At 37.9% G+C, this 25,033-nt stretch overlaps 1 protein-coding gene across 1 annotated transcript; it reads left to right on the top strand.

The window, feature by feature from the left end:
- The first annotated feature begins 425 nt into the window (after window positions 1-425).
- On the top strand, window positions 426-24,814 carry LOC117418277 (forkhead box protein K1-like). Its single transcript, XM_034031171.3, has 9 exons — window positions 426-994; window positions 6,822-7,019; window positions 14,678-14,834; window positions 15,662-15,808; window positions 16,059-16,252; window positions 17,052-17,218; window positions 17,735-18,001; window positions 18,393-18,620; window positions 18,872-24,814. The coding sequence occupies exons 1-9, from the start codon at window positions 603-605 to the stop codon at window positions 19,084-19,086; spliced, it is 1,965 nt and encodes a 654-aa protein (XP_033887062.2). The 5' UTR covers window positions 426-602; the 3' UTR covers window positions 19,087-24,814.
- Window positions 24,815-25,033: the final 219 nt, after the last annotated feature.

Here is a 25,033-nt window from a genome sequence, read left to right as displayed (position 1 = left end):
TAACACTTTAAAACCTCGTTCAGACGAAATATTCTGAAACAATTATTTTGTTACAAGGAACAAATATATAGCGTAGTAGCAATTGCGTGCACCGTTGCCAGAAGAGAGCATTTGTATTCAGTACCAACTCAAAGAAAGATGAGCCATTAATATAAAGTACATTTTGTGTAACACAATGTTTTTTTTTGTTAATGTACTGTATAGTAAAAATGCAACCATATATATATATATATATATGTATATATATATGTTCAATAATGCTCAAAGAGCCTCGTTGTTTTTAATGTAAAACAGTAGTGGTACGAGTGTGTGCAATATAAACATCTAAACATCATCAGAAGATTTTAATATATATGCAACACATCAAATAACATTTAACCACATTGAAAGATTTCAAATTAATAATATTCATTTTTTTTTCTGGCGCTGTTATTTATTTGCTTGTCAGAAATGCATACTTCCGTTCCCACTCTCCGGATTCCGTGGCCGGGTATTTGCTTCAACCCGATCCATGTTGTTTCTTTCCTACACAGATACAGAAGCGAGTTTCTCCTGGCAGCTGTGCTGCGATTCCCAGTGTGTGTATTAACACAGAGAAGAAGATGGCTGATTTTGGGGACGATACCGGTGCCCGGGCCCTGCTGGCTCTCAAATCTGCGCCGTGCAGCCCGATTCGCGTAGCGGCCGCGCCCGTATACCCACTCCTCTCAAATTCGGCCGGCATGCCCCTCTCGCCTCCTCTGCGGGCCCTGGCGCGGCTGGAAGGCCGGGACTTCGAGTTTGTTATGCGGCAGAGGACGGTGACTGTGGGTCGAAACTCCTCACACGGCTCTGTGGACGTGAACATGGGCCATTCGAGCTTCATCTCACGGCGGCACTTACAGATTGCGTTTGACGAGCCGCATTTTTACCTGCGTTGTCTTGGGAAGAACGGCGTGTTTGTGGACGGAGGGTTTCAAAGGAGAGGGGCTCCTCCACTTCAGCTACCCCGAGAGTAAGTACTTGTTTACAAAAACTAAAGTAATGAGTTTCACAAACTGCATCCTCTGCATGTCCACATAAAGTTCACCCCCTGACACCACAGTCGCGTAGATGCATGCATTCACCAATAAAAACAGAAATGTCATCCTCTGTTTTCATCTAGCTTTCCTTTTGAGGGTCCTGACCTTGGTACAGATTTGCGTTTATAATATTGGTGTGGTGTTTACATTTAACTCCACAGTACTAACTGGAGCAAAAAGGAAGTGTGAATGAAAACATCTGGGTGGTTTTTTGTTTGTTTTAGTTTTTTTTAAGCAATTTGCAACAACTTAAGTATTGCAATAACACTTATTTTATGATGAGGAAAAAGTTTGTAACTAGTAACCTATTTAATGTCTTGTTAATAAAATAGAAATAATAAATATAATAAGTCACTTTTTAAGTGTCTGCAATTTATTTTTTTATACTGTAAAAATAAGACCTAAATAATCTTGCAAACTTGTCACTGTGACATTTGATTTGGTACATTATAGTATTAGTATAGTCTATGGAAATTGAATGTATCCATGACTAAAATTAATCTTAAACTTTTTTTTTTCTGCCACGGTCATAATGTTATGACAAATGAACCACACAGTTTAATTCTACGAAGTCTTAAATACAATATGCACATTCTTTAATACACAATTAAGTGACTTTTAAATCAAGTACTGTATTTTGCGTATTAAATGGATCCTTTTTTCTTGTATGGAATATCAAATTTCCATCATTGTTATTAACTTTTTTTTTATTTTTTATTTATATTAATATGGTTCATACCATGAGTTGAATAACTAAATGAAACAGTCTGCTGTAAAATATCCAGACTTGTACTGTGGTAGGCCTTTTTTATTTTTAATTTTTTAGGCACTATGCAGGAATCGGACGTGCTATTAAAATGACCACTGCTAACTTGCTAACCGATTAAATGTAATTTAGTGGTAATAGCTAGACTTATTGCTAAAATTAAACGGTGAATAACATGTTTTATTTATGCGTCTTTACTCGCTCAGTAGTCTCTCGCCATGTGTTTGCATGTTGCAGTCGTTACTTCTACGTTTTGTGGATTTTTTTTGTTTTTGTTGTTGATGGTTATTAATATAATTTTGCAAAACGTTTAATTCTTTTTTTTATTTTGCGTAAGTCCCATTTAAGTGTGTTATAATCTTTCGTTTAGACATGCTCGTTGCTGAAGGCTTCGCTGGTAAAGTTAGGCCTCTGTGTTGGTGACTACGTAAATATAAACATGTGACGTCACAGAATCAACAGACCGGCCGCAAATGGACTGGTATCCCATGGTAATATATACATATTGTAATTACCGTTTTCCGCAGTGGAAACCCAAAAATATATTGAGTACATTTGTTTGTTTATTCTTGTATAGTACACCTAACATAAGGCGATAGTTTTGTTTTCATCCAGCGTAAGATGAAGTAAAACACGACTGCCCGCCCCTTGTTTAATTATCCAGCGACATATATTAGTGCGGTGTTTTTTTTGTTTTTTTGTTTTTTTTTGATCGATCATCACCAGGGATCCCAAGAATCTGTTTGCTGCGGAAAAACACCGATTTTCTAAGCTGTCAGAGAATTTTTAGTTTTACATTTTCAAAAAAAACATGCGAGGCTTTGTTGTTGTTGTTTATAACCAAATCAATACACTTACAATATATAATCACCAACACAAGCAATTTTGCTTTACATTTAGTAAACATACTTGCTCAATAAGTGCTTCTGGTGAACGAGATACATTCACGTCACCTTCATGCTGAAACGTAGCAGCAGTTTACCAGTGCGTTCTCAACGAGCTGTTTAAAGATACCGAAAACGATTTAAAAAATAAATGTTACCCCTAAAGATCGGGTCAACGAGTTTGGCAATAGCCATCCAGGTGACAAAGACCAACTCGAGATAAACTATTATTAGTACACAGACCTATTGTAAGTCTGAACTGATTCTTTCATTGATTATTTACATTATCAAGTCTGGTACCATGAGCATCTACAGTAAATCGGACATAAATAAATAACAAAAAAAAATGAAATTGACTACAACCCTGTGTGCTGTTGTTGAAAAGCCTAAAAGGTCTAGCCAGAGCAGGCTTGTTTACATCACAAACAGCCAGCTAAATATGTCTCCTGTGCCAAGCCTCGCGTTTTAAATGCGCATTTACAATTGCAGTGACACCATTCAACATGGGTAACATTATTTCAGCGTTTCTCCCCGTCACTCTTGGTCTCATGGTAACGCCATTTCCATCAAAATGCCTTTTCTTTTTAAGTTAAATCAGCTGACGCAGAATGGATCCCTTTTACTCGATGTGGTTTACTAGCTGTGGTTATGCATTTCTTCAACCCTATTCTGCTTTTTTTTTTTTCTAACGCTCTTTTAAACTTGTGTAACAGACGCCCACAAGTCCTCTTTTGGGTAGAAGCTGTCTTAACTCATATTGATGGGATTCGTCACATGTTATTACATATTACATTTCTGAGCCATGCACAAACTGCAGCGTTGACAGTCTCTCAAGCACACAATTAGCAGTTTTTGATGTGATGTGCCATCAAGGAGTTGGGACAGATGAGTAAGGACACAGCAGTAAGCAGCACACACTGTAGCTTAAATGGGCAGTTTCCATTTTGTCTCCTAGCTGCAGTTATTACACCACATCTCTAAATCTGCGCCAACCTTTGATTTTAAGTGTGGCTCACCACAGTTGAGTTGGTGTTTAAACAACACTGTTTCGAATGATACAGATTGCCGTGCTACAGAAATACTTTCAGGTGCAAATGTGAGTGTTCATTTATTTTTTTTAATAAATAGCTGCGGTTCGTGAAATACAACCTTTTCTAACACTTCCCTGCCGGCTCAGGGCTCAAATTTCTGAGCTGTGGGTCCCCGAGTGGGCAGGTCAGATACAAAATAACTTAGTTATATTATTAGTTTCGATAATTGGTGTTTTTTGTTCACCACACAATATTATTAAGCACTATTTTTTTTCTCTCAAAACGTTTACCTCAATATTTATTCCACATGGTTTTCTCTGAATTCCACGCGTGGTTAGACGCTGTTTAGGTTTCGGTTCAGTATCCCAGCTGCGCAGTAAACAGCCCGTAAGAAAAAACAATTAATGTAATTAATAATTTACACGCAGTGTATGTGCCTAAAAATGGTCCTGGTTTGTCAACTGTTTATTTTTAACTAGCCTACATGTTAAACAATCAAACTATTTTTTTTTTTTTTAATGCATGTTATTTCAGTGCGTGTTCGTTGTGTAGATTTCAGTGGACCCGAACTCACTGTATTTAGTACTACGTCTTAAAATGTAGCTGAAAGTAATATCATTTGACATCTGGTAACCATCGTGTTGTTTTTAATCGTGCTGTTTGTTCAGTTTTCATTGTGTTCATAAAGTGTATTCAAAGTCTGCTGTTGTATAATAAACTAACTGAAATCAAGTTGCTCAATGTCAGCATCCATTTGTTTTATTTTTACAACGCATCAGTAAAACCGCAGAGTAGCTGATATTACTGCTGATTGCAAACTCTTTGAGATTTGTTTTTGTTTCATATACCACATTGACAGCGTTCATAGGATGTGTACAAAAACGGATAATTACTTCCACATAGCAGATAAAGTTACGTTACACAAGCGAATTCATACTGTGTTTACGTTTTTTCGGGTAGATTGATTTGTAACGGTGATTTAAACAAGATTATATTGGAGCTGGTTTTACAGTGGATTAATGCACGCGTATTGACGGGGGGGGGGGTCAATCTGTGACGTCACTATATAGTATTTTACCTTGCCCATTTTTTTGGGGTGTCAATCTGTGACGTCACTATATAGTATTTTACCTTGCCCATTTTTTTTTTTTTTTTTTTTTTTAAGGCGACCAAATTTTAAAAGCTAGGAGCCAGATGCCCATAAGGATTTTTGCCAACTTTGAGCCTTGCTGCTCTCTCTTTTGTGTAGCCATGGTTAGGTGGTTGCTATGGAAATGCTGCCATAGGAACGACTAACTATAACAGCACTTGTTGGAATGTGCAACTAACATTTGAAGCAATTAGAGTGATTAGAAAATATATTTTAAATAAAGAAATAACACTGGTGCCCTACAAATGTGTGTAAGGTTGTTTTTTTTTACAGACCTATTTTTATTGTATGTAGTAATGTTAATAAGCAATGCAATAGAAAACCATCCAGTTGTCCATACTTGTTAAATGTTTTTACATGTAGATGCAATGGATAAAGGTGGTAAACTAACTACAGTTTATTGACAGCAGTTCAATCTATAACTGACCATAGCTCAGCTCTAATCCTTAAAGGGTGACTAAATATATTCTGGACTTATTGGTGTGCTATTGGATTTTTAAAAAAATGTACAGATTTGTGTTGCGTTTTCCATACACCACAGCTGTCTCTTGTGCAGATCTATGCGTTGGACAGTGCATGGTTTAAAAAGGCACAGTGCTTCTTTTTTCCTTGTTTCTATTACCGCAACGATGATCATTACTGGTGAGGCCGTACGAAGCACCAGCTGAAAAGTATACAATTTCGATAAATGTTTGACTCGCAGCCAAGTTCAGCTTCCAAAGCAACTGTACTGTGTGCTGCTCTCCACTGCCCTGATGTAAATATTTATTTCTCAGGGGAAAGCTGCAGTCATTTGTCATTCATACATGCTGTGCAGACAGGGTGAAAACACAATGCGAAGTTTCCTTGCCTGGACACTTTTATTTTGTTTTTGAAAGCATGGCGTTGAAAGCCTCTGGGTCACATTCACAAGCATTTACTCCAGCGCTGTGTCATTCTTCTACAAATAAAAAACAAAAAGATGCTTTTACAATTATTTTTCTGTTCCTCCTTCTGTTCGGGGTAAATGCTTTGTGAATGTGTCTCTGTTATACTGTAAACTGAAAATATTTGTGATACAGACCTTCATTTCTGTATATTGTTGCTGAGACTCTTATCTGAAAGATATGCCATATCACGTTAAGATTATCCAAACTCTAATTATCCAACTGCATATTTATTATTATTTTTAAATATTGGATTAAGTGCCTAGTTTTTAACCCTGTTTTAAAAACAAACAGGATCGTTATCAGCCTGCGATAGACACCTGTGTTTTTGTAAGAGGTAAAACTAAGTACAAGAGGAATGACCACCTGGTCTATGAATGGGTTTGAAATATAGCAGATAAAGACATTGCTGCTTTCCGAGTTGAATTCATTTTTTCAATAGTCAAGACAATATGTTTCTTATCATTTGTGTCCTATATGGTTTTGCTGGGGTGTACCTATGACAGGTACTTTTCCATTATCACTCACTGTGTATAATGGTGTGATTTGATGTTGTGCATTGATGACCTAAAAATGGAGTACCTAATGCTAGGTAGTCCACATGCTATGGGGTCTATGAAGCAAGCTGTAACCCTAGGTACTCATAGGAGCATATCTGTTTGCAAATGAGCTGCCATGCCAGACAGTCTATCAAGGCACAATCATCACTTTTATAGAATTTGAGAGTGTTTTGTGCTTCTCTTGGAGATTTTAATAATGTTGGCCTTTACCTCCTTGTACTCGATGAGGTAAAGATAGAAAGCTGCTTGGCCTTGAATGTGTTTTTGTTTTGAGATGTATATTTAAATTATTATTATTATTATTATTATTATTATTTAGGCTAGCTGAGAGTTGATTTTATAAGTGGCCGAATACAATCCATGGGTCTTGGTTTAGATAGTCACAATAAAAACTCCAACACTATTGTTTTTGTGATAATACTTTATTTAAATTTTTTTTTCAGGTGTACATTTCGATTCCCCAGCACTATCATTAAGATCCAGTTCACCACGCTGTATCACAGAGTGGAAGTGAAAGAGGAGGCGCCCTTGTCCCCTATGCGACCCCTGTTCCCCCAGATCTCTCCTCTAAAAATCAACATTCCCGATCCAGACTTCAGGAGCATGATCAGCCCTTTGCCTTCCCCAACGGGCACCATCAGGTAGGAAGTCTCTCTTGACACACGGCTCTCCTTGCTCCTCTAGGAAATCTTGAAAGAGTTGCACACCACCTCAGTACTCGCTGTTCTCTCCCTGTGGGGTCTGTTTTGTCGTTTTAATTTAGTTCCGAAATTGTGTTTTGTATAATGTTGGTTTCATTTGGGGTAGCAATAGCCCGATACGGTTTTGAGTGCACTACTTAGGACTATGGTTGGGACGATTTACGATAACTCTGTGATATTGTATCGAACAGAAGCCACACATTGCATTATAAAAATAATTAGTTATCGGAAATGTACAATATCGTATTTATTATGCCGTTTTTTTTTGATGACGGCTGCTATTTTTCATTTAATTTAATTTAATTATTCCACAAGTATTCTATCTGTTCTAGTACTATTTCATTAGTACGTCTGACTTTTTTGTTTTGTGTACTATTAAGTAGTTAGGTAATGCGCTAAATTTTTCTCTTCTATTTCTGAATTCTACAGTAATTTGTACAGAGAAGGCATGATTTATTTTGTATGTTACTGTTATTTACAGTAGCCTGTAGGCTTAAGTAAAAAACTGCACTGGGTATTCATTTTACTATCTGTATGCTGTGTACTGTACAGTCATTTTTAATGTCATGTTTATAAAGAACACAACACAGAAATGGTATTTTGTAAAAATAATAAATTGAGCAGTATAAATGTGCCTGCGTTTTTTATTTTATATATATATATATATATATATATATATATATATATATATATATATATATATATATATATATATATATATATATATATAAATAAATAAATATCCCAGGTAACCTGTCCTCGGTTTAGCGAGGGACTGTATTTTATATTTGTATAACCAGCAGAATCTAAGTGAGTAAACACCACAATAATAGCAATTACCACTCATATATATATATATATATATATATATACAAACACACACACACACACACACACACACACACACACACACAGAGGTCACGCTACCTTTTTTGTTCATGCGTTCCTGAAACGCACATGCCTAAAATGTTGCGTCCCATCCATCAGATACTAAACAATCAGTTGTTAACACAAAGGCTAATAAACTCCAGGGATACATTTTTATGAACGTTTAAACACTGCTATATCATAGTTTCAACAATCTCTCTGTCTGTGTATGGCATATGAATACTGACACACTTTTCTTTATGCTAGTATATACTAACAGTAGACCATTCCCATGACGAGACAGGATTTTAAGCAGGGTTTGTTGCCTTCATCTTCATGTGTTCATCTTTTTCTGCATTCCAATAACAGCATCGCCATGACTGTGTCTTTTAAGCAAAGATCCTTAAAAATCTGTACATCTGCGTGTTTTTTTGCCCAGCAGTTTTTTCACACACAGTACAGTACATCTTGCTGTCTCGATAAACAAGCCATGGTTACTTCATCTCCCATTCATAATTATAAGAACGTATTTTTAGTTTTTCTGCATTACTACTGCTTGCAATTGCTTTCTGTCTTTGGTCACTGTAGTGCAATAATCTCCGGCTAAGAGAACTCCCCTCGGGAAGCAAGCGATGACAAGCCGCTTTTGAAAAGACTGAATAAACCATTTTCATTTAAATTTGATGATAATGAGTTATCAGGTTACAAAACAGTACTGTATACGTTGTGAACGAATCATCTTTTAAGCAAAGTTCCTGTTCCTTTAGCCGGAGCATTTACAATGGCAAAAATCAGTTTTACCCAAGGCGAAGTGACCTCTAGGGGGTGCCACAGAGACTAGTGTACATGTACAGTCAGAAGATGCTGACTGCTTAGCAAAAAAACTTACGATTTGACAACTGCTCCGCCATATTGTCACAGACACTAGTCTGGCGCCAGAAATGTCTAAAAGTAAGTATCCTTTAATACGGTGCTGCTTAAGCCAAATATGAGGCTTATTGCTGCCACCTACAGGACTGGAGTGTATCTTAATCAAGGCTGTTATATTCCAGAACAGTTTTTTTTAAACAAGCAAGTATTTTACGGTTATTTTGCTGCAGTGTAATAGATTACCATGAATATGCATGTCTGTGTCACTTTCCTCATACTGTACGTCCAGTGAACGCAAGACAAAATATTTTTCAGTCCAATGGATTTATCTAGGACGCAAAATTTTGCGTTAACGTGACCCCTGTTTGTGTGTGTGTGTGGTGTTTTTTTTTTTTGTTTTTTTTTATTATCCTGCAATTATTTCAGAAATGGTTTGTTCTCTCTATCACGGTTTCCTTCCATTGGAGGATTGCATATCTACCCATTCAGCTAAAACTGTGAGGCTGTGTGTCCATGACCTGCTCACCTGACACGCAGGAGAAGTTGGAAAAGACATGGCCGTGTAACCAGGAAACGCTGCAATAAGCCGCAATTGAGTTCTTGTAATCGTTGAGCTATTCTGGAAATTGTAAACAGTTATGTACATAAACTGTGGCCTCTTTGGGTTTGGATATCATTGATAGACAAAGTAGATATTTATTAACTTGGGTCAGACCAGGCAGTATTATATAAGTAACCTATGTAAGGTTGGTGGACAAAAATACAGAGGTAAAACAGGAATAAATGCCAAAGACTGTAGGTTCCCAACTGCATTCATTAGTCATTTGTATTGTGTACAGACATTTATATGTCTCATTTCCATTTGAACCTATTAGCAGCAACTACACTTACAATATCGCTGCGAATGTAGATAGCACACTCAATGACAAAGCATTCTTAAGGTGTATACCACAGCAGTTTCTATTTAAACAGATTACAAACATTAATATTGGGGTTTTTTTTGTTGTTTTTTTTTATTTATATTTCATGTCTGATAATATGTTCTTGGCTACCCTAATCAAGTTGAGAGTGTACTTTCTCTTGCACTCTTTGTATGACTGACCAGAATCAGGATATGAATGTAGCTGATTGAAAACTTGCATTCATATTGTACCCCCCCCCTACAGCCCCTAACAGATGCAGACATACACACACAAAAGCCCCCTCTTAAAGCCTTCAGCGACCTGGATCACTGAATGTAATGTTATTTACCGACTTGGTGTTTGAGTAGAGCATGCATTGATCCAGGAGAATCGTCAAGCCCAGCAGGTACACAGCCCATGCCAGTATGTTGAGTAGGACAGCAGGGCTGGTGTCCTGTCATCACGTCACCTGGGTTAACAAGTGACTTCTACCTTGTTCTGCAGCGGGGCCCCCCAAAGTGTGTTGCAGACTGTCTTGCACAAATAGGAACAGGTCTGCTCTGTGCCAGCAATAGATTACTATCCATGCAAGTAGTAATTGCAACATGCAAGGATATCTGTTTGTCTCATTTCAAGGAGATATAGGCCTGCATTTTCTTGTTTATATTCTGTCAACAATTTAGCAAATTGTTACCATTGTAAAACTTTACAATTAGGCTACAAGGCAATACCTTTTTTCTGATTGATGGAGGCAGTTTTTTTTAACAAATTTATTATTTGGATTGTACATTTTGTATAAATTTGTAAATTGTGTTTATTTTATTTTTTGTTAATGAGTTAACCTCTCCTGTAATGAATGTAGGCTTTCTAAAACCGAGCACAATCCAATCGCCATGCAAAAAATCAATTTTCTCTTGAGTTCCAACTCTATTCCACCCCATTTTTCCCCAGCTCTGTCTCCATGTGGCCGAGTTTGTTTTCAACAAACTTGCTCCCAGCAGCACCTCTTTCCTTTCCTCTGTCTGTGACTCTGTGTGTGTGTATGCAGATGCCATATATGGCTTGCATTGAGCTTGTCGCTTCCTGATTGGCTGACTAGAGATTGTTGTGGTTGAGAGTTTGCAGTTGCAGCTTGTTTCCTTTTCAGAGCGCTCCTTGCTGCCCCTCCCCCTCCCCGTCCTCTTATTCAGACAGGCTGCAACTCCCATCCAAAACAAACACTGCACCAGCTCCCTGCTGCTCCAGCATTTCCACAGCATCCAGTTAGACAGGTTTCAAACATGTTTAAGATCCACAGTTTAGATAAGGCAGGTAAATAAGCTGCAGGGCAAAGGACACCCCTATTCTGTGTGCTTTCAGTTGTAAGTGGATTACAGTACTCTCCGGCTAAGAGAACACCCCACATGAAACAAGCAAAGTGTTCTGTACGATGGAGTTAGCCACAAAACACGATATGAATCAATAAATAAATAAATAAATACATACATGTATCATGACGCATGTGCATCAACATATGAAATGAACTGAATATGTAAAAGCAAAACAATACGCAAGTGTATGTAAATAAACTATAATAAAGTAACAGACAAACTAGCATTAATACAACTAAATCAAAACAACACAGTCAAAAAGCTTAAATCGCTATGTCCTATGAAATTAGCTGCTGGATGTGTTTCGGGCTGTCACAATGGCAGAGGCAAAAATAATGGCCGTTAGGGTTAACTTAACGTTAATAAACTGAATTAACACAGCACCCCTACACACGTTACAAAATGCAGCAGAACTATACAAGAACATTATTTTACAGAATGGTGAAGCAACTCGCCAGAACGGGAAACACCAAATTGTTCGGCGACTTGTGTCCGATTTCAGTTTTTATCAAGAGCTTGAACAATTTCCAATTTTGTGTAGCAAGAGAAACAGTGGCGCATTTTGCTGTTTTTGAGTACATGTCATTTTGTAGCGATGAGGTGCACTCGTGGTAATCGGAATACAAAAAAATTCAATGATATGACGGCAGTTCTGGAAAGATTTAATAAACCAGTTGGTGTGCCTCAAGACACTCTCACGATGACAAGACGCTTTTTTTACAAAACGGTACTCTATCCATTGTGAATGAATCTCTATCGGAGTCAAGAAGGTGTTCTTTTAAGCAAAGTTCCTGTTCCTTTAGCTGGAGCATTTAGAATGGGAAAAATCTGTTACACCACAAGGGTGTTCCCTTAGGAGATGTTCCTATACTCGGAGACTACTGTACTGCAGAGTCCGACTACTGTAACACACCATAATCCCTTTTGCAGTACTGCTGAATGATTACAAAGTTTGCGTATACTGCTGTAATAAAGTATACTTGAAGAGAGAAATTGTTACTCTCAGAAATAAAGCAGTATAAATTGTGTGGTGCTATTTCAAATATGATTACATTTCATTAGAAAAAGTTTAAACTGAATGCAGTGTGGATACGTTCCATTCTAAAGGGCACATGTGATTTATGTATGAAACTCACATAGTCATGGATTGGTTAATCAGTCGCTGTTTCATCATTATTTAGAGTCTGGTTTGATAGAGAAGTGAGGAGAGGTTAATTGCAGTTCGTTTTGGTGCCCGGCAGAAGCCAGTCTAGTTGTTTTGCAGATAGTTTGAGTTTTGACTGTGCTGTCTAAGGTTTGTACTTTGGCCCTGTGTGTGTGCGCTGCTTGTGTTTAGATATTTGCATGCACAGTACCCTGATTCACACGAGGCCCCATGGTACAAAACAGTGGGAGAAAAAACCTTAAGTGTCCCCATTCCCAGATGGGTTGTTTCCATAAAGCTTATGTTGAAAATCAATGGTGTATAGGTGTTTGTTTGGAAAATGTCTGTGGCACATTATCTCAAGTGACCTACTGTATCAACCCCCTTTGTTAAATATTGTTAATAAAGTTGCTAATAGATCCTCCTGGATGATAGGTTTCTGTGTTCTCAGGAATGCTTTACATGGGTGGCATTAGCAGCACTGCTCAATAGAAAATGCTTTTCTTGTATGGTTTGCATCTCCTGCAGCTTTAAAGGGAGGTGGCCGTTTGACTCGTTTTGAATTGTTAAAACTGCAGACATTGAAAACGTTCAAAGTACAGTAACAGTGATAACGCACCCTTTCACTTTTTTTTTCCCTCAACAAAATGTCTCTTGAAAAGAAGAAAACCTTGTATAACTGTTACTGCTTCAATGGTGCCTCCTTGTGTATGAAATGTCAATTACAAAGCCTCTTCTCTTTCAAAGTTGTTTTTGGTGTCCTTATGAAAAATGGAAATGTTACCCGTCCTAGTAACAGAAAACACTGAAAGTCTTATGTTTTTGTAGCTGCTGTTTAGTGACGTATGTGTGTATGTATGTATGTATATGTATGTATGTATGTGTGTGTGTGTATATATGTGTATATGTGTATATATATATATATATATATATATATATATATATATATATATATATATATATATATATATATATATATACACACACATATATATATATATATAATATATATATATATATATATACACACATATATACATACACATACATATATATACATATTATATATATATATATGTATATATACATACACACACATATATGTGTGTATGTATATATGTGTGTATGTGTAATATATATATGTATATATAAAAAATGTATGTGTATATACATACACACACTAGTCCCTGGCTAAGAGAACACCCTTCGGGAAGCAAGCGAAGTGTTCTTATAGCCAAAGTGTTCTCTATGACACAATATGAACCAGCAATAAATACATATGTATTGTCATGACGCGCGTGCATCAACATATTAAATGAACTGAATAAGTAAAAGCAAAACAATAGGCAAGTGTATGTAAATAAACTATAATAATAAAGTAACAGACAAACTAACGCTAATAAAACTAAAGCAAAACAACACGGTCAAAAAGCTTAAATCACTATGCACTATGAAATTAGCTGGCGGGTGTGTTTCGGGCTGTCACAATGGCAAAAATAATGGGCGTTACTTGGGGTTAACTTAACGTTAATAAACTAAATTAACACAACACCCCTACACACGTTACAAAATGCAGCAGCAATATACATGAACATTGTTTAACAGAATGGTGAAGCAACTCGCCAGAATGGGAAATGCCAGATACCTTGGCGACTTGTGTCTTATTCAGGTTTTTTTTTTTTTCAAGAGTTCGAACAATTTCCAATTTTGTGTAGCAAGAGAAACAGCAGCGCATTTTGCCGTTTGTTTACATGCCATTTTGTAGCAATGAGGTGCACTCGGGGAAATCAGAGTACAAAACAATTCAATGATATGACGGCAGTTCTGGAAAGATTTAATAAACCAATCAGTGTGCCTCAAGATACTCTTGAAATGACAAGATGCTTTTTTACAAAACAGTACTGTGTCCATTGTGAACGAATCGATAGCAGTGCCAAGAAGGTGTTCTTAAGCTTTTAAACTTTAAGTTCCTGTTACTTTAGCTGGAGCATTTACAATGGGAAAAATCTGTTTCACCACAAGGGTGTTCCTTTAGATGAAGTGTTCTCTTAGGAGGTGTTCCTGTAAGCAGAGACTACTGTGTATATATAATTATAACTGAACAGAATTTTTCTTTCCAAAATATTTACTTTTAGCTATGGTTTAACTAATTTGTGGTTATTATAATAAGGACCCCATTGGTAATGCCCCATTTTTTATGTTAGGATTATAGTTGGCATGATAGTTGTACATGGTAAAGAGCTTTAATAGTTTGTTTTCATGTATGAATAAAGTTTCCATAAGATTCTCATTTTTAGACTTTTCTGTATGTTAAGTTACCGTACTGTGTCATTGTGGAAATTACATTCTTTTGATTTAAGATTTTTTTAAAAATAGTCCATGTTTTGAGTGAGTAAGCGTGTTGACAGTGTTTTGAAGTTACAGCATTTCTTTTTCTGTTCCCAGTGTTCCCAATTCCTGTCCGGTCAGCCCGCGGGGCGCTGGATCTTCAGGATATCGGTTCGGACGCAATATTACCTCAGACTTGCAGCTGGCCGCGGAATTCGCTGCAAAGGCTGTGTCAGAACAGCAGGCTGAGACGTCAGGAGGTGACAGCCCCAAGGTACAGCCAGCTTGTGAAGCACGTATTGATCTGGGCAGTTGAGGTTACTGTATTTTTTGTGTTCTTCAATTATTGTTCTTCATTTAAATTTTCACACTGTCAACCAAACATTTATCACTGTGTACATCTGTGCAAATAAATCCCCCCCCCCTCTCCATGATGCATGATGATCATTATTAGTCCAGTTCCAAAACAGGTATTATCCAGTAAAATGAACAATTTCACTGCTACGTTTATCAGTGAAACAGAGCATGCATTTGGTCAGATTTCCACAAGGGGTCACTCTATAATCTATTTCTTACATGCAATTTTTCCAGGATTTGCCTGTCATTGCCTGTCAGTCATCACTCCTGGTTTAAAATGGATCACATTGGCCTCTTGCCCTCTGAACTGTGTGGGTGGATTGTGATGATTGTGTCTGTGTTCCAGCCATTCTTGCAAAGCTTGTCTTTGAACTTGTTAACTCTCTTTCATAACCAACACCACACTCACACTCAGACACGCACACTGCCACTATCTGAGTACATCACTCTGCAATATTGTACAATTACCCACATTTAGACAGCAATTTAGTTTAGCAAATAGCAGACTGTTAATTGTGAAGGTTAGCTATAAATGTACTTATGAAATAACCTTTGCTTATTTTGGGGTTCTCTATTGTGCTTGTAGGCAATTCAATTACCTAAAAATACTAAGAATATTTATATATCCTTCTTTTGACATCCCTGTTCTCGGGGATAACTCCTGCCCTGTATTCTGTTTACCGTTTTACTTACTTTTTTAAACTTCCCTTTTTAAAAAAACAAAAATGATTGCTTTCCCTGCAGGATGATTCAAAGCCTCCTTACTCATACGCGCAGCTCATCGTTCAAGCGATCTCTTCGGCTCAGGACAGACAGTTAACACTAAGTGGGATCTACGCCCACATCACCAAACATTACCCCTATTACAGGACTGCGGATAAAGGCTGGCAGGTAGGTTCTGTACACAGTCCTTAGAGGATTAAAGTATTGATGCTGTCTGTATGTGCGTCTTGCAGCAAAGCCTGGCGTTCAGCATGCAGAAACCCAATTGAAACTCCTAAGTCATAAATCGGTGGTAGGTAGAGGAGATCATCAATAACATTATTTGCAGTTCCATTTGAACTGAAAATTGTACTTTTTTTTTTTTTATTGAAGCCCTGAGAGAACATATTTCCACTTGCGTTCTCCTTGTTTCCTGCAGAACTCCATCCGGCACAACCTGTCTCTGAACCGCTACTTCATCAAAGTGGCGCGCTCCCAGGAGGAGCCGGGGAAAGGGTCCTTCTGGAGGATCGACCCCTCCTCTGAGGCCAAGCTGGTGGAGCAAGCTTTCCGCAAGCGCCGGCAGAGAGGCGTGTCCTGCTTCCGCACCCCCTTCGGCCCCCTCTCCTCCAGGTAAGACTCCCCAGTGCATCTTCACTCGCTTACAGTAGGCTCGTTTTCAAATCCAGTCCAGTTGCTTGTTAATGGAATCCTGTATCCCAGCGCAATGCGTGACGGGGCACGTGACCAAAAGCTCTAGCATCTTGAAGTTGTGGAATGGTGAAATAAATGTGATTTGCAGTCGGTATGAATACATTTAAGTTTAGCCTTTTTAAACAAAGTTGACCGTTGTGTCTTGAGCACTGTGGAAGGTTGTTCATGTCCTTTAGCTGTTGCTCTTGAGTGTCTCTCTTCTGTTCTTTTTTCTCTTGCTCTCACGCTGCTGTGCAGAACCAAGTAAGTGTTTAATTTCCCTACTTGTCTATGAATTTATCATCTTGTCTCTGCCTTGTAGTTAACTATTCCAAAAGTCTGGACTGTCATTTTTTTTTTTTAAAGTAAAAAAAATAAATGGAATGGTATTAAACTGGCAGAAAACTACTTGAAACAATAGGTATACAAAAATAATTAATTCTTGAAGAAAAATAGCCTTTGCACTTTCCTTCAAAATAGGGCCCTCCGTTTTGTAATAAATAGCAACAAGGCCATGATTATATTGCCATCATTAAGCATAAATTAACTTGAATACCGTTGCTTGCAATGTTTAAGACATCCCAGGAGGGGGGCCGTTTGTTACAGCAGTCTGCCTGGATTGGTTCAGGAGATTAGTGCAGTGTCAACTCTTTGAAATTGTTTTAGCTCAAAAGGCCTGTTTTTGTGGTAAATGTGCCTGCTTTGTTTCCTGGATTGATGTGATTCTGTGTTCCTCCAGGAGCGCCCCTGCCTCGCCGACCCACCCCGGCCTCCTCTCACCTCACTCTAGCGGCCTGCAGACTCCCGAGTGCCTGTCTCGAGAGGGCTCTCCTGTCCCCCACGACCACGACTTTGGGTCCAAGCTGGCCTCTGTCCCCGAGTACCGGTACACCCAGAGCGCTCCAGGTAGGGGATTCTCGACCACTTTGTCGATTCAAAACTGACTTGGATATCTGACTTCCACATGCAGTTATTTCTGTTTCCCAAATTGTGAAATGTCTACCGATCAGCTGCCTCTGAACTTCCCTGGCTTATAACTCTGAATCATAAGTTTGACACTTAGAAGATGTGAGCCAGAATGCTTGTTTACAGATTTGTTAATCTTACAAAATAATTAAACAATCTTAATTAAGGTAAGACTCAAATGTGCGCCCACATTTGTTTATTTCTTGTGATCTAACATTACCAGTTTTGTTTTTCTTTAACGAAAAAAGTTTTGTTTTAGTGTAAAGACCTTTACCCCCTTCTGTCTTCTATAATTACATCAATCTGTGAACACTTGTTGAGCTTTGAGCATGTTACAAAACACGATTTAGGTTTTTAAGATGTTCCACCGGCCAACCGCTTTGAGGCAGCTCATAATACACTGTTCCAGGTGGTTTGCATGTGTCAGCAATGCCTTGTTTCTGTTCTTCTCGTCAGGCTCTCCGGTGAGTGCCCAGCCGGTCATCATGGCAGTTCCACCCCAGCAGTCCACTGTAGTAAGCAAGCCGTTGACCTACATGCCTGCCTCCTTGATAACCTCCCAGCGGCCATCAGGCCATGCCATTCACGTTGTCCAGCAAGCACCGACGGTGACTATGGTCCGAGTGGTGACTACGTCAGCCAACTCCTCCAATGGATACATCCTAGCCAATGCAAACCATGCTGGCTCCATGCAGGGAGGAGAGAATGTAGGGGAGGCAAAAGGTACTCATTGTCACTCTTTCAGGAAATCCAAAACGTTACAGCTAACAAAAGTAAAGTCCAGTCGTGGCGAGAGGCATAACAACTTTCAGGAACGCAGGGAACTATTTCTCAGGCCTACCAAAGGTTTTGCAGCACATATTTAACACCTGAAAAGCACAAACAACACCTAAGTTACATGTTTCAAACCGGCGCCGTCTTGCACGAATGCTGCATCTGTCATTTTCTAAGCAAAACTTTGATTTCTTGTAGCTCCGTTTTTTTTTTTTTTTCTAAAAGTTGATTCCATTCAAACGCAGCGGTTCTTGAAGCACTGTATTTAATCGTTTTCCATCTTCTGGTATTCATGGTAGTCTTGTAAAAGAGATCTGTGACCTTGCTCTGTGAATTGCAGGCCTGGCCGATGAGAGACCTGTGGTAACGTACACAACGATTCCAACTGCCAGCCGGGTGATCCAGGCAGTCAGCAGCCACATGAGCCAGGGCTCCGGGGGACAAACGTTTACCTTCGTCCAGCAGGCAGCGCCCATCGCCCTGGGCCAGCACCAGCTCCCTGTGCGGGCGATCACACAGAACGGGAAGCACGCATTCCCCATGACCAGCGTTGCTGGAAATGCATACAGTAAGTTCTCTGCTCCTTGTTAATCAACTGGCGTGCATGTGCTTGTAAAATTTTTTTGGTTTTTGTTGGATGTCTCCTGTTCAGCGGGCCTCTTGAAACCATTTTTTAAAAATTGTTTTATAAGTAAACCTTGGTCTCCAACGTAATGCAGCACTCGTGTGACATTTTAAAAACAATAGGCTGTTGAGAATGCATGTGTCTGTGTCTTAAAATGCCACGTTACTTTATTTATTTGTTTTATTTTTTTTCAGCCATCACAAATCCACTTCAGATCTTAGCTGCCCAGGCCAGCACCTCCACCCCTGTCATGGTGAGCAAGCCCCCCAGTGCAGAGGCTGAGCAGCCTGCTTCTTCCTTAGGTGAGCCTGAGGCTAAGAGGCCCAGGAACGAGGATGGAAGTGGGGCCGCTGTTCCTCGGCCTGTTATCGTGGCAGTGGCACCGCAGCCGCAGGATGACCATGAATAAGGAAGCACACGCCCGAATAAATGGAAAATATCTTTTAGTTTGTTCCACAGTACCAGAAACCCAGGGTGCCAAAAATAATGGAGAAAAAAATGATGTCTGTTATCGTGAACTTTTAAATATTGGAGGGACAGTTGATTGTATTTTTATCTGGGGTGGGGAAGTTACTATGTGTAATGTAACCAGTTCTGAGCTTAAAACAATGCATATATCCAACAAGCCTTAAAATAGGGATGGGGGGGGGTTCCACTGGGTTGGACTTATTCCTGTAAGTTCTCAAAGTAAGAGCATTAATGAAGCAATTAAAAGAAGCCCTTGATATAATGAAATGTAATGTATGTTGGGTCAGGGTGGGACCAAAAAATACGCAGCTATCTTATCAAAAGACATAAAGTCGGTTTTCATGAATACAAGCATTATGTTTTTGTATGTGGCAGGGCATGTGGGGGGCAGGGGGGTCTTATATCGGTATTGTGAACAGTGATCTATTTATCTCGGTTTTTATTTCTTATTTAACTTGAGCACCTTGGCCACATTTTTTTTTAATAGATGATTTAGATATAAAAGAAGGAATAAGACAAATTGTTCAAAATAATAAGGGACAGGGTTAAATCCTTTCATTGAGCCTGGAAAAAAAATCAATTCAGAATTCGCAACACCGAGTATTATACAAATACCGACATAAACATTTTTATTTTATATTATATATGTCACATTTTGAGATTTTGTTTAGTATTTCATAGTCAAAATATAATATACTTGTTGAATGTAAAAACCTAGCTTTTTTATTTATAATGTCGACACCCTATTTTTGGTGCAGGTACTTGCACAGTTGTTATTGAAAGCATTGTGTCCAGACAAACTACTTCGTATTGTTGTGTTTTTTTTTTGTTTTGTTTTTTTTTTTTTTAAATAGCAGCTTAGAAATCTGGGAGTTTGTATTGTATGAAATAGGTCCAGGAGCACACGGCCTACACCATGTCAGTGAACCGGGGAATAAGAGTCTGTATGCTTGTCAATATTGTGAAGCAAATGCAGCAGATAAACTATTAAGGCGGAGAATCAAAGGGTATAAACCAGAGTGTAGGGGAGTCCGACTGGAGTCTAATGACACGCAAAACAGTGTTCCTAAAAGGGTTCTATAAGTTGGCACTAATCTTGTAATAGTTTATAATGGGTAGGTTTATGTAGGTTGTTGTTTTTTCCTTCAGTGTTGTAGTAAGAGAGAGAGAGTGTTAATTCTGCCTGATTTTTTAGATGACAAAATCCATCTCATTAAAAGTCTTTTATACAACGGTTTTTAACACTTGCACAGTGGTTTTGTAAAACCTGGACTGTGACGTGATCCCCGAACAGTGCATAGAAATAACGGGGGGGGGGGGGGAGGGGGAGGGGTGTAAGCAATAGCCCTTTTATAAATAATACTAAAGGCAGTGAGGTCAGGATCTGCAGTCGTATGAAAGAATGTGTATATAGTCACTGAGGAAAAACATGTCTAAAATAAAAAAACAATGGGAATAACCATTAATTTTTGTAACCTGTAGTTAAGGGTTGCTAGTGTAAGGAGTTATAATACATTATCTAATGTAAGCAAATATGAAAAATGTTAAATCGGTGGTAACTAATAGTGCTAGATACTAGCATTGCTTAAAGACAGCAGTAAAGCATATTCAAAAACATTTTTTTCCTTTTTTTTTTATTTTTATTTTTTTTAAAGATATAATTCTCCACATGTGAATTTTGCAGAAACAAGTGCCTTAAAACTCAAGCACATTATCCTACACAACCAAATGTCGGCTTTGAATAGACAGTATTGTAAGATCGGGAGGGCGGGGGCAGCTTAGGTATTATTGCAGAACATTTTCCAAAAAGTCATGTTTCTTTTGGCATCTAAAGTTCTAAATATATTTCTCTCCCTGTAGTGAACAGTTAGAGGATGAAGACTGTCTTTTAATCTGTTAACAAAGGCCTCAGAAATTGCACCAAAGCTATAAATATCACAGTATGTTTCAGCTCTATTGTAACCGTCAAGATTAAAATCTGCACTGTTTTTTTTTTTTTTTTTTTTCTTATTGAACCTTTACAAAAAGGGATTTTTAAAGAACACATACATATATACACCCTTTTTCCCCCGTCAAGAACGCTTTTGCTAAATGAATTTCCTTGTGTTTTATTTTATAGAGAGGGGCTTTCCTTTAACGTAGTGCATAAGAGTTTATAGAGCATTTCCCAGTGACCAGCACTCAGATACTAGCTATATAGGATAGCTACCACTAACTGTTTTTATGGCTGAAGGTTTTTCATGAATGCTCAGACCCCATTTATTCAATTACTTTGTATTGGGTATCCTTAGTAACAAGTAGCCAAAAACAGGTCGTGTGACACAGTCCTTGAGGCAAAGCAAAGAGAAGAAACATCCCTGTGAAAACCCTGAAGTTGGTTTCTTTTTTAAACGTAGCCATTGAACTGCTTCTGGGTGTTGGTGTGTTAATGACAGGTGGAGGTTCAGTTGTACATTGTGTGGAGGGCTTTAGATACAGCAATTACCGTGAATATTTTTTTTTTTTCTCTTTTTATGAGCTGCTCTTGTAGTCTGTTTGACAGCGACCCAGATTGAGTCATACATCTCTCTCTCTTTCTCTCACAAACACGCACACATCCCTTGCTCCCAGTAAATAGTTAAGATTTTTTCTGCTGATGACTGTGTAGAGATGGCTTGTGGTCAAGGTGGGAAACCCCTTGGATCTAAACCCAGTTGACTTTAACCATACAGCATCTCTTTTTTTATGTGGTTGGTAACCTGCTGTGTTAAAAACCACACTGTCTGTTTCCACCCACGTTTCCCCTGGCTGGTTCATTTTCTTAAGGTAGGACGGGCTGGATTTTTTTCATTTGCATCTTTACGTTAAATGGCCCAGCTTAATTGAGATGCAATATGAAAGGCGCTATATAAAAATAGATATCATATATTATATATGTCATTTTAAAAGTAAAAATGAAAACAAAAAGTGGTTAGATTAATTAAAAAGTCAATGAATTAGTCACAGAGATGGAAATAAGAATGCCACTAGCCACATGAGCCATGTCCAGGTTCTAGTATTAACTAAAGGGTGAGTAATCAAGAAAACCGTTGAGAGCATCAAACTGCGATCCAGTGGTGTCAAGCCTCTATTACCTCATTTTGGTCAGAAATTTAGTTTTAACCAAAAAAAAATAAAAAGAAGATATGACATGCTTTATACCGTTACATTTGTTATATGGACCGTTTTCGTGATGTCCAGGCTAGAGATGTGTGAATGTTGTTTTGAAAAAACGGAACGCGTCCATGCGGTGGTCTTTTGGCTAATTTCTTTTTCCCCTCCTCAGAGCCCAGATCTGGTGCAGCTGTAATGCCTGTACATTCTTATAGAGATATCATATTTCTTAGAAGCAGCTCAGACTATAAAATGTGCTGTAGATCTTGGCTGCACTGATAAAACAATATGCTGCTTATTTGCATTGCCACTGGTTTACATGGCATTCATAGAAAAACAAAGTACTAGCATGGGAGAACAGAAGTTAAATTCAATTGAATATTAACAGAAACCTCTTCCATTTGTTCATCTTCCATGTTAACACAGGCTTTAGAGCAATGGACCTTTAGCATTCAGCCTTTTTTGTCTGTCATACCGTTGAACGTATTGTCTAACTCTGCTGTAGACGATATTGCTATTTGTCCTCAGTGCATTTCAAAATCAGTCATCATGACGAAAGGTTTTATATCTGGAAATTTCCATTGTGCATTTTATTCCTCAAATCTAACTGAACAAATAAAGTTAGTGCTTTAAGAAAACAGTTTGTTTTGTATTTGACAGCTAGATGTCAGCTTACCTTTTATAGTAAAATATCAGTGGAGTTTATATACCATCGTTGTTTTTGTGCTATGACTTTGCATTTAATAAAAAAAATAAAAAAAAAAAAACATTCACTGAGTGTTGAGACAAGCTATATATCCTCCTGTCACCTTGTGGTTATCAAAAACAGAACACGTAATAACTGATGTAATTAAAAAAAAAAAAAATTAAAAAAAATTAAAAAACCCTGTTTAGGCAGCCTGGATTAAGAGTTCAACAGTTATGTGTTTTGTATAAAAAAAAAAAAAAAAAAAAACCTGTGGAATAGAAATATACAACAATAAATTCAGCAAGAGATGAATATTCCTTCCAAAAAAAGAAAAACAAGATTTTCTCAAAATGAAAGCTGTCACTGGTCAGGCAGTTTGGCACTTATTGCGTAACCAATGATAGCTGATTTAAGCTTCCAAAACAAATGTGCAGCTAACGTGGGGTTGGTTACTTTAGTATTACTGTAGGTAGTCAAAGATGCAGCACCTCTTCATAAGGCACCAAGAGGGTGGGTTCCTTATAAACCTAAATCCCTCTTGCACACATAAAAATGTGGATCTAGACATTCTTGCAGCAATTGGATCAGCTTTGCTATTGGTCCTGTGTTGTATATTGGCACTGTGCGCACGACAATCCTCCAGATTCCTCGGCAGCATTTACAGTACAGTACATTCTTCTGGAAATGCCCAGGCTCTGGGGAAATATCAATGTGACAGGTTTCATTGGAATGAAAAAGCATTAAAACACATGGCCCTGCATGAATCCTATTGAAACAGGGCAATATCAAGAAAGAAAAATCTTTGCAGTGCAATTTGTATGTTGATGTTCCAAAGAAAAAGATCATGCAGACAGCAGTTAGTCCTAAAATCCTTTGTTCCCCAATCAAGGATACAGGTGTGGATTTCTTTGCTTTATAATGTACAGGGAAAGGGACTTTTAGATGGTATTTACTTGAACAAGCATCAGCAGCTCACTGACCAGGATAAACCAGTGTTAGTCATTTTAAAATCGATATCTTTCATACACTCAATCATAAACTTGAATTTAAAACTTAAGAGAAAAGTAGACAATCCTTGATAAAGGCACTATCCAAAACATTTTGTCTGCATGACTTTTTAGAACTTTTACATTTGCCGTAATTTTTTTTTGTACTTTTTCAGTGTGATTCATGTTTTTGTAACCGGCTGGATATATGTTAATTCCCTTTAAATTATTTGATTGGGATTTTAATTGAATTCTAACCATTTCTGCAATTTTGCATGCATCGGTCACATTGATCCTTGTTACAAAGTATTTCTGCATTACAAAATGGTAAACCCCTAATAATAATACTGTAATAAAAAAGATATTTGCCACAGTGCCAACAATAAAAGCATTTTTAACCACACGCCAGCGTTGGGTTTACTGCTTTTTAAAATGTATGTTCACAAACGTTCATGTTTTCATTTTGTTTTATTTGGTGATTTTAATCTGAAAGCTTCAATGTAAGGTTTATACTGTACGCATACCAGAAGTTGTTTTCTGGCAAAAGGATTATTGCAGGCACTGTGCTGTCACTTTTAGAACTGGCCTATCTTTAGGGGGAGCAAAACTGCTTTGTATTAGTTCTAGAATGTGATTTGTATAAAGACAATACAGTGTTCTAGAAAGAGTTCATTGTTAAGGCTGCAAGAGGATGTTCTAAAGTGTTATTTTGTGTTGCTATTTTTTTTTTTTCTGTTGATGTTATCTGTTATAAAAAATTAGGCTGATGTACAGGAGCTACTACAAGTCGCCTTGGAATGTCAGTTTCTATCACCAGTAAAGGAAAAAAAAAAATGTATCTATTAAATAATTTGAAAAATGTTGAGATGTATCAAAGAGCCAGCTGCCCACTGTATTGTTTATTAAATGTAACATTGTTTCATTTGTTTGCACACACACACACACACCTACCTTTTTGTTATTTTTATGGACCTTGATCATCATTGAAACTAAAAATATAGTACAGCTTTGTATTGAACAAAAGATACGAGAGGAGGTGAATCGGCACATCCAAGAACCGCATCTCGACAGCCACGAAGGAT

Source organism: Acipenser ruthenus, chromosome 13 (assembly GCF_902713425.1).
Source record: "Acipenser ruthenus chromosome 13, fAciRut3.2 maternal haplotype, whole genome shotgun sequence".
Lineage (NCBI taxonomy): Eukaryota > Metazoa > Chordata > Actinopteri > Acipenseriformes > Acipenseridae > Acipenser > Acipenser ruthenus.
The sequence above is the reverse complement of the archived record's forward strand: the minus strand, read 5'-3'. Positions and strand labels throughout refer to the sequence as shown.